Genomic DNA, 11,219 nt, shown 5'->3' with positions numbered 1-11,219 from the left:
TTTATTTTAGGATTCCCTATTTTTAATGTTCATACAGAGATTTCTTTAACTGAAATACCGAATAGTTTCTTTGGTGTGAAAAACTATAATAGTACACAGGATCCTAATGAGATAATTAATAATGTGAAATAGGAAGTAAAGGGCTAAAGGTAAAGGAAAGTGGGAAGGGTGGGGGAAAGGTAATAAGGGAGAGGAAAAAAGTATGAGAAACTGAAAAAATGGAAATAAAGTGTTTGTAAATGGGGAGGGGAGGGGGGGTGAAGGGAGGGCAGGGACAAGGGGAAAAATGAGAATCAAGACCTATTATGTAAAGGTACAGAATCCCAATGATGAATGTAATTGTATTGTATACCTAGATTGTACCAATAACCTCAATAAAAAGAAAAAAAAAAGAGTTGGTTCTTTGAAAGATAAACAAAATAGACAAACCCTTAGCCAATCTTACCAAATGAAGGAAAGAAAAGACCCAAATATATGCAATTAGGATTGAAAAAGGCAAAACTGCAACGGATTCAGCTCAAATCCAGATCATTGGTAATTACTTTGAGAACCTGTACCCTAACAAAATTTGAAGATTCAGAAGAAATGGATAGATTTCTAGATATATATGAACTACCAAAGCTGAACCAAGATGATATAAAAATCCCAAATAATCCAGTATCAATATAATGAAATTGAAGAAATAACAAAAATCCAACTAAGAAAAGCCCAGGTCCCTGTGGATTCACTGCCAAGTTCTAGAAGAACTTAGAGAAGATCTAATATAACACTCTGCAAACTCTATTCTCAACTAAAAATCAGTACTAACAGGCCAATCTCTCTAATGAACATAGATACAAAAGTCTTCAATAAGATAAGATACTGGAAAACAGAATAGAGCAAATCATCAAAAAGATCACACAACATGATTAAGCAGGATTTATTCCAGGGATGCAGGATGGTTCAACACACAAAAACCAATAAATATAATAAGCAAATAAACACGAAAGCAAGGGCAAAAATCACAAGATCAGATGCAGAAAAAACATTTGACAAAATCCAACATCCATTCATGATTTAAAACCCTGAAGAAAACATATATAAGAAGGTTTTATCTCAATCTGACAAAAGCTGTTTATGACAAACCAAGAACCAACATCATACTAAATGGAAAGAGGTTGAAAGTGTTCCCTCTAAAATCAGGAACAAGACAAGGATGTCTGCTCTCACCACTCCTGTTCAATACAATTCTCAAAACACTAGCTAGAGCAGTTAAGACAAGAGAAAGAAATAAAAGAGTATCAACAGCAAAAGAACAAATAACTTATTGTTATTTGGGGGCCAGGGATTTACCTCAGTGGTTCTACCGCTTGCCTCACAAGTGCAAGGTCCTAAGTTTGATCCCCGGTACCCCCCCAAAAAAATTATCATTATTTGCTGATGACATGATCCTCTACATAGAAGACCCCAAAAACTCTGTGAAAAGATTCCTTAAATTTTTTTTTTTTTTGGTACCAGAGATTGAACTCCGGTCCTTATGCTTGCGAGGCAGGTGGCAGAACCACTGAGCTAAATCCCCAGCCCAAGATTCTTTGAATTAATAACGAAGTTCAGTAGCATAGCAGGATACAAAGTCAATGCTCAAAATCTGTATTCCTAGGGCTGGGGATTTAGCTCAACGGTTTCACCACCTGCCTTGCAAGTGCAAGGTCCCAAGTTCAATTCCCAGTACCAATAAATAAATAAACAAATGAATCTGTATTCCTGTACACCAATTAGGGAAACAATACCTTTTAAAATACCATCAAGAAAAATTAAATACTTAGAAATCAACCTAACCAAGGAATTAAAAGCTACAGTACTCTGCAAGAGGAAATTGGAAAGGACATCAGAAAATGGAATGATAGTCCAGGCATGGTGGTGCATGCCTGTAATCCCAGCACTTGGGAGGCTGAGGCAGGAGGATCACTGTGAGTTCAAGACCAGCCAGGGCTACATAGTGAGTTCCAGGTCAGCCTTAACTACACAGTGAGGCCCTATCTCAAAAAACCAAAACAAAAACCCCCCAAAAGAAAGAAAATGGAATGATATCCCCGGTTCCTTGATAGGCAGAAACTATATATAGTGGACCCTGGAGTTACAACTGGCCTGACATATGAACAACTTGGGTTAAAACAGTTTTAGTTTTAACTTACCACCAGTCTTGTGTTATAACCTGAATGCCAGCTGCTTGTGCTTCCAGATGGGTCTCAGATACAGATTTAACCCTTAAAGAATTCTGGAAGGAACATTACAACATCCTTTGCAGTGTGGGGTTAATTGAGAGATCTTGGGTCAATGTCTAAGGACAATGAGATTTGCCTGTATAAAGAGAGAGAATGCTGAGCCTTCAACTGACCAACTTGAGTTACAACAAGCCCTCATGAACGAATTGAGTTTCTAGGTCAAGGGTCTACTGTAGTCTAAATGGCCATACTTCTAAAACTGTTATACAGATTTAACACAGTTCCAATAAAAATACTAATAGAATTCCTCACAGAACTAGAGAAAGCCATCCTGAAGTTCATGCAGAACAAGAAGAAACCTAGAATAGCAACAAGGGCAAGACAGGGGCATCACATTCCCAGACCTCTAGTTATACTACAAAGCTACAGTGTGAAAAACAGCATGGTATTGGCAAGAAACAAAACAAAATTTTAAAAAACAACAAAAACAAAAAAGAGTTGTGGATTGATGGAACACAATAGAGAATTCAGAACAAACTTCAGGCACCCTCAGGTATCTTATCTTTGACCAAGGGGGCAAATCCTTTTGCCTTAGTAAAGACAGCCTCTTTAACAAATGATGCTAGGAAAACTGGTTATTCCCATGCAGAAGATTGAACCTAGATCCATATCTACAAAAAAAGACACTCAATCTACCGGAAGACAAAATAGGTGAAACTCTTGAAGACATAGGTGTAGGAAAAGATTTTCTGAACAGAACAGAACCCCAGCTGCACAAGAAATAATACCAAAAATCAACAAATAATCATATCAAATTAAAAAACTTCTACATAGTAAACAAACCACTAACAGAGTGAAGAGACAATCCACAACATGGGAAAAAAATTTTGCCAGCTACTCCTCAAAGGACTAATATGTATAATATATAAAGAACTCAAAAAAATTAGATCTCTCAAATTTAAAAAGCTAGTAAAAAATGGGCATCAGTGGGCTAGGGATTTAGCTTAGTGGTTCCATTGCCTGTCTCGCAAGCACAAGGTACTGAGTTCAATCCCTGGTACCTGCCCCCCCAAAAAAGCTGGGCATGAGAAATGATACTTCTCAGATGAAGAAATACATATGTAACAAAACATGTAAAAATGTTCAACACTGAGGGCCATTTGAGAAATGCAAATTAAAACAATACTGAGGTTCCATCTCACTCCAGAAAGAATGGCTATTATCAAGAAATCAAACAATAACAAGTGTGTTGGACAGGCTGTGATGGAAAAAGGAACTTCAGGTTGGTAGGAGTGTAAACTGATATAACAATATAGAGATTCCTCAAAAAAACAAAGAAATTTCATTTGACCCAGCTATTCCTCTTCTAGGTAGCTTCCCAAAAGAGTTAAAGACATCACACCACAGTGATACATGCATACCCATAGTTATAGTAGCACAATTCATAGTAACTAAATCTTGAAAGAAGCCTATACATTCATCAACAAAAGAATGGAGGGCCAGGGATTTAGCTCAGTGATGCTGCGCCTGTCTGGCAAGTACAAGGTCCTGAGTTCAATCCCCCATATTTTTACAAAGATAAAAAGAATGGATTTTTTAAAAATGCATTATTTATATACAATGACATACTAGTTTGTCATCAAGAAGGATAAATTTAAACCGGTCGTGGCGGCGCACACCTGTAATCCCAGCACTTGGGAGGCTGAGGCAGGAGGATCACTGTGAGTTCGAGACCAGCCTGGGCTACATAGTGTGTTCCAGGTCAGTCTCAACTACAAAGTGAGTCTCAAAAAAAAAAGAAGGATAAACTTGAGTCATTTATAGGAAAATAGGTATACTTTGAGACCATAAGGTTAAGTGAAGTAAATCAGAAATACATCTTAAATATTGTATGGTTTCTCTTATAAAAGAAATCAAATATATAAAGTACAAAATAAAAGACAGACAATAGGAAAAAGAGAGAAAAAAGTTACTGTAATCCACCATGACAAAGGTATACAAAGGTGTACTTTGTTTGTTTTTGTGACAGTCTCACTTTGTAATTCAGTCTGGCCTTCAACCCACTATGTAGCCCAGGTTAGCCTCAGGCTAACAGCAATCCTCCTGCCTCAGTCTTCCAAGTGCTGAAGTTATAAGCATGCAAGACTATGCCCGGCTCTAAAAGTAAGGAAAAAATAAATGAACCTGATGTTGGCAAAAAAATTTTTTTAATGAAAGTAGAAGGTGGAGGGGATGGAAAAAAAAAAGCATTCAGAAGTGTGAATGTACGCATTCCTCACAATAAATGGAATCTTTATGTACTGCAAACATGTACTTTTTAAAAATGACATTACATAAAATTATACACATATACATGCATATCTATGCATATATAATAGATCTGTCACCAAAATGGTAAAGCAACTTAGGGACTCCAAGGGGCTTCCACTTTCTTTGTTTTTTTTTTTGTTGTTGTTGTTTTTGAGATAGGGTCTCACTATGTAGTTCAGACTGACCTGGAACTCACTATGTAGCCCAGGCTGGTCTTGAACTCACAGCGATCCTCCCGCCTCAGCCTCCAGAGTGCTGGGATTACAGGTGTAAGCCACCACTCCCCGGCTTCTTTTTTTGTTTGCTTTTCTTGAGTTTTTGAGACAGGGTCTCACTATGTAGTTGAGACTGACCTGGAACTCACTATGGAGCCCAGGCTGGTCTTGAACTCACAGCAATCCTCCTGCCTCAGCCTCCCGAGTGCTGGGACCACTTTCTTTATATTTTTATGTATTTTCAAAATCTATACAATGAGTATTCATTATTTATAATAAAACAAAACAAATAAATCTGCATTTTCATTATAAAAAATTAAAGTTAAACATTATAATTACTTGTGGGCTACAGAATGATATGGTCAGAATAGTACCCAGGCATCAGAAGATCCTGGTTTGGCTACTAACCAGCAATCAGACCCTGGGCAAGTCCCTTTGTCTCTCTGTGCCTCCATTTCTGCATCTGAAAAATAATCCTTACCCTGTCTTCCATAAAGGGAGATTAAGAAGATTAAATGTGAGAACTGAGATAGTATGCTCTAAAAAGTAAAAATGATATTAATATTGGAAGGGTTATTATTACTCTGTTCTTAAGCACCAAAATAATTAGAACTTACCACAGCAGAAACTGGCCAGGGCCCAAATATTCCTCCCTCTCCAAACACTGGCTCAAAGAAGGGCACAGTGACCAGCAACATGGCAGATGACATTGGAGCCTGGTAGTACAGCAACTGCATGGAGTTTACTTGCAGCTCATGCTGTTTAGCACCTACCCACTGAAAATTAGGAGACAAAATAAGTCAGACACAAAAGAAAAGCATCACTTAATCAAAGATACAACTAAAGCCACACAGATGGATATGTAGGGTACAGGCCCTAGGGAAAAAGAAATGCCTAATTATTCTATAAGATTTCAAAGATCAGTCAGATATACCAATTCTCTTTTAAACACTTTGGATAAGAGGAGCCTTATAAATTCAATTTCTGGTAACATATTCTTCTCAATCCTGATGAAGGGAGAAAAAATCTTCCCTACCTGATCCTATTAAACAGGGGAAAGTAAACACATATAGAGGCCCATACACATTAGAGATCCTGGCAAATTAAGGCAGGAATGGAAATTTAGGTGACAAGAAAGACTCTAACTACAGTCTTTCTAAAATTGGTCAAAAAAGAAAAAAGGAAGACTGGGTAATAGGGTAGATTACAGACTAACAGATTGACCTTGGTTTTGTCCAGGTAGCTGCCTGTATTGGTGTGGTCTTTTTAGTCCCGATAGAAAACTTAAATCAAAGGTAGAAGAAATTTTCCTCTCTATGGATGGTTTCTCTGAGTACTATTCCCCAACCAGTATCAACATACCTAGGTACATCGGAAAATCACAAACCCTAAAACACTGCGTCATTCAGTGGAAGCAACACTTCAAAACCTCAAATCCCATCAGTTCTCAAAAATGACTGAAAAGGAGGCTTTCAGAGCTGGCAAGAACAGCCACTCTTATGAATAACTTCTACATAACCCTTTTTCTTGTAGGTCTAGGTGTCCTGTTACATAAACTCTGAGTCCAGAAATTCACCAAGACAAATCAGAAGAGTAGGAAGTCTGAACCAAATTCCTGCCAGCTTTAAATAAGTCCTCTGTGAATACAAAGGACAAAGAACTGATTCTTCTGCAGCCCTCTCCTGAGTCCAGGACATCAGCAAAAACAGATGGGCGCAGGCCGGGGATTTAGCTCAGTGGTTCTGCCGCCTGTCTTGCAAGCTCAAAGTCAAGAGTTGGGTTCCCCAGTACCAAAAAACAAAACAAAACAAAAATCAGATGGGTGCAGAGAGTGCATGTCCACCTCTCCTTTTCTCTTCCAGCCTCACTGGGCAGCTGGAGCCTCCACCCCTGCCACAAAAGTCCATGGAACGGTGGGCCTTGCTTTCTGCACTGCTGTGCACTGTAACTTTAGTCTGCCATCCCTCTAATGCTCTTCTAAAGGGCACCATCACCTCCCACAGCCACATCCACAGGGCCTACTGACTGATCATCTCTTTTCCTACCTGCTGACATCTATGGCTCTGACGTCCTCTCTGTGAGACTTTCTGCTATGCTTGGGACGGAACTCAGAGCCTCATGGGTGCTAGACACACACACTACCACTGAACTACACTCCCACGCTTCCTGAGTATCTTTAACCTCTCAGCTTCCTGGCCATCTTCACTTAGCCTGCAGGAACCTGTTTCAGTGAGCTCTCCTGTGTCACTCCAACCCTTCCTGCTATGACTTCCCTGAGGAGTCCCACTCCTCACTTTCCTCACTCTCACATTCTACCTGTGCTACAGATTCTTCCTCAGAAAAGTCCTCCTGAGTGGCTCTCATCTTCCCAGGTGCACACTAATGCCCTAGCCCAGGCTTCTGCCTTCATTCCTACTGAAGCACGGACAGGTTCTCAACTGCTCAGTCACCTTTTTTCCCCCTCTTACGGACCCTTCAGGGCTCCGCAGTCATGCTCCTTCAACACAGGAATGATCAAAGCACTCCTCTACGTAAGCTTCTGCTCTGGGGTCTGCAGAATAAACACACTTCCTCTGACAGCAGACTCAGGTAGCCCGTCTCTACCACACCTCAGCTCCATCTCTGCAATGCACCTAGGTCTAGCCTCACTAAAGTAACCCAGTTCTTCTCAAATGCTCAGTACTTTCAGAGTGCAAGGACAGACCCGCTGCATTCCATGGCTGAGCAAACTCCTGTTCATCCTTCAACTTAAAGTGTTAACTTTCCCCAAATCTTACCTCCTCAACCCCGATACAGAACTGGTATCTATCCATTGGGGTCCCTCAGGACTTCTCACGCCTGGAGGCCAGCAGCTGTCTACATGTTTCTATAAGGCTGGAATACAGCTGCTTCTCATGAATGAATCCCCAAGGATGAGCATCAGGAAGAAAAGATGACTGCTGAGCGTACAAGTCAATTGTTTTTTTGCAACTAAAGCTAACAGCTGATGATTCCTCTTTCAATTCCTTTTAGTGTCTCCAGCAGAAGAAATGACTTAGAAACTACTCTAGTAGAAAACAGGCATATACAACTTTTACAGGAATTTTTTGGGAATCTAGCTATTGTTAGAGTACTTTTACTGTTCACTGGTAATAGAATCTGCCCATAGTTTATTAGTTAATCTATAATCAATCCTTGGTCAATCTCATTTCAAAATCTATCTTAAGGATAAAGAATCCCTTTATTTATTCATTCATTCATTCATTCATTCATTTATTTATTTATTTATTTATTGGTACCGGGGATCGAACTTGGGTCCTTGAGCTTGCAAGGCAGGCAGCGGAACCACTGAGCTAAATCCCCATCCCTCCCTTGATTTTTAATCTACAGTAATTTTAAGACTTCTGTGAACAAATATGATCAGATTGACACACGCAGTAAATACTGTGAGGCCGAGGATTTAGCTCAGTGGCACTGTGCCTGCCTGGCAGGTGCAAGGTCCTGAGTTTGATTCTTGGAATCAAAAAAGACAGAATGGAGCCCGAGGTTTAGCTCAGTGGAGCCACACCTGCCTAGCAAGTACAAAGTACTGACTGTGATATCTGGTACCAGAAAGAAAAAAAAAAAGAACAGAGATTATATATAAGGAATAGAAGAAACTAACATTAAACAATAAAAATTCTTGCTTTTAGTAAAAATTTAACCCATCTTAGGTCAAAAAAATGCATTTAACAGAAATGATAAATAAAACATTCACTTACAGTACCTAGAACAAAACCTAAACTCACTATAAGTGCATCCAGATAATTTTTTTAAGCACAAAACTGAGCTTCTCAGGTCATTCTCTGCAATAAAAGACAGAATAGCACAGCGCTAAGTAACTGGACTGAAGGCTCCATCTCTTTATGCTATTGTGTTCATATTATTTAAATTGCTCTATGAATAAAAAATGTATTTGTGACTGTATTACTTTTTTTTTAACAATGCTGCAGAAATGATTACAACCACAGTTTAAGATGCTAGGGCTGGGTAACTGAACTCCTGATATTTGTAACAAGAACGCTTTCTGATGTACCTACTGTCTAGCCTCACTGTTAAACTAATCCAGTATAAAAGTAGTTACACATTTTGGCTTTGATTCCCCATACAGGCACACCCAGAATTTCCAGACCAACGTTTTCAGTATAGAGAGAATACTGTTTCCCTGTACGATATAACAAGTTATTTATTCCCCACTGCATAAGAAATAAAAAAACATTATTTGTTGGGATTTTATGGTAATGAAGTAAGGTGAACCCATGAAAAAAATTTTTTGATGAATGCCAGCTATATTAGACAAGGCACTGTTGTGCTTGAAAAAGTGAAATACTCTTTTTTTTTTTCTTTTGCTTTTTTGAGACGGGGATTCACTATGTAGACGACGAGGGTGGCCTTGCTTTATTGGTGATCCTCCTGCCTCAGCCCTATTAGTGCTGGGATTACAGGGGTGCACCACCACACCCAGTTAATTATTGTTATAAAATATTCCATTGATATAAACTATTAAGAAAACAATATACAGGGCCAGGGATTTAGGTCAGTAATGCTGTGCCTGCCTTACAAGTACAAGGTCCTAAGTTCAATCACCAGTACCAAAAAAAAACAAAAAACAAAAAAACAAAAAACAAACCAATATACAAATTATAACTGCAGGATGTTTCTTAGGGCAAAAAATCTATTAATTTGAAATTTTTTTTTCTGTTCAAATTCCCATAAATGCATTCACTTCTTCATAGCAACTTCAAAATCAAAGAGTGATGAATATAACCAATGAGCTTACAAAGTAGAAAGTACTATTATTCATTTTGTAATGGTTTCCAGAAAATAATGTAACTTCACCCCAAACTCAGTGTGTTAAGCACATTATACACTTACAAACAAGTAGGTATTAGATGAGCATCATATACCCAAGTTTCTGTTTTTCTTCTCTTCACCTTGAGTCAGACAATTTATGCATTATGCTCTCTTCCCAACAGTCTATTGTCTCTATACTGCATTTTCTAAACCTTGGGATACAGCTTCAAAATTTATGAAATCTGCTAAAAAGGCACATCAAGAAAAAGAAAATTACCAACCACTTGATAAAGAGATGTAACTAAAACACCAAGAGCAGCAAACACCATTCCAAGGAAATTAAACTTCACATCGTAATAAGAATTTAGGATTACACCTAAAGTTATAGGGATCTGCAAAGAAAAAGAGGTAAATTCTTTTCAGATTACGTTCAACAAACATGCACTTTGTATTCTTTTTACTCTTGTCTTATAAGCCTAATCATAAACACACCTAACTGGGTAACAATGAGCCTTTAATTTTTTTTTTCATTTGAGAAACTCATTATTAATCCTACCTCCTGTGAATTGTAGTTCCATATTGATGCTCACATTTGATTCTATTTTAAATTTGGGGTAAAATAATGAGTAGATGCACTAAGCAAGAAAATACTACTTGTATGCACAGGTAAGTAAATGGACCCCAAAACTAGTGTTTACACAATATACCCATAAACACGTAACAAAAACTTTAAGATCTTAAATATGACAAGTTACTAAGTACTAAAATTATCTCGGTGACTCTCCTTTTATTTAAAGATACAGACATCTCCTCAATACGTTGGTAGGCACATTCTGAGACTTTGGTAGATCTTTTCACGTTTATTATTCGTGATGTGCTTCCTCTAGGGAGGAGGGCTGCTTTTCACTTTGAGGTTTTGCAGTTACTTTGATACAATGGGTTGCACCACTTTCTTACCAATCACAGCATTTAGAAAGCCCATCAAATAATAATTGCTAAAACCCACAAGAGCAAACCCTTCTGAGATAAAAGCCCAACAGAGGATTTTTCTCCTGCCTCCTGCCATTAGCCTGAAGTTCGCGTGATTCATCTGTGGATTCGGGATGAGGGGAGGGGCCGTGGTGCTACGTTAGAACAATATGCATTCAAACTTCCCGGGAGGATGTAGTCCAGGGGTCAGGCTCGTGCCTCCTGCAGCTGGAGCTACTCACCAGCGTGAGCTGAATTCTGGTGGAGAAGCTCTTCTGGTAGCACAAGGTCTGGATGGCTATAATCACCGGTGTGGTCATGGCCTTGGCCAGCTGATAGGTGCCGATGGTGTTGTTCTGCAGAGAGAGGTTGGTGAAGACCACAAAGCCACAGAAGCTGAGAGCCAGAAGGAGGAGCTTGGAGGGCGGCAGACTTTTGGGGGCGAAGATGTCCAGCTTCTGGCAGATGTACAAGCCCAGCCAGGTGACCACGAAGTGTACCAGGGTCAGGCTCATGTTGGGGAAGCCGTGGTGCACATAGATCCATTTGTTGAGGAACACGATGCAGATAGACACCAGCAGGTTGAACAGGAGCCCGGCGGCGATGCGCCCGTGGCCCCGGATTCGCTCGGCCATCGATGCCATGACTCCCTCCACGCCCGGCCGTCTCTTGCACACGCCCGCCTCACCGTGCTGCCAGGGCGAGGCAT

General features: G+C 39.5%; 1 protein-coding gene across 2 annotated transcripts in view; it reads right to left on the bottom strand.

The window, feature by feature from the left end:
- Slc35e3 (solute carrier family 35 member E3) overlaps positions 1-11,213 on the bottom strand; it is a 31,500-nt gene extending 20,287 nt beyond the window's left edge. Inside the window, exons 1-3 of one of the 2 annotated variants that reach the window (XM_010644212.3) lie at positions 10,753-11,213; positions 9,823-9,933; positions 5,347-5,505 (exon numbers count right to left, since the gene is read on the bottom strand). In XM_010644212.3, coding sequence (XP_010642514.1) covers positions 5,347-5,505; positions 9,823-9,933; positions 10,753-11,154 — 672 coding nt within the window. In that variant the 5' untranslated portion in view covers positions 11,155-11,213. The remainder of the gene's footprint in view (positions 1-5,346; positions 5,506-9,822; positions 9,934-10,752) is intronic. The other variant, XM_033763771.1, reaches the window with a different exon arrangement.
- Between the last annotated feature and the right edge of the window lie 6 nt (positions 11,214-11,219).

The sequence above is a fragment of the Fukomys damarensis genome, unplaced genomic scaffold (genome assembly GCF_012274545.1).
Source record: "Fukomys damarensis isolate Sample0158 unplaced genomic scaffold, DMR_v1.0_HiC HiC_scaffold_15, whole genome shotgun sequence".
In the NCBI taxonomy this organism is placed as follows: domain Eukaryota; kingdom Metazoa; phylum Chordata; class Mammalia; order Rodentia; family Bathyergidae; genus Fukomys; species Fukomys damarensis.
Note: the sequence above shows the minus strand (reverse complement) of the source record. Positions and strands in the feature narration are given on the sequence as shown.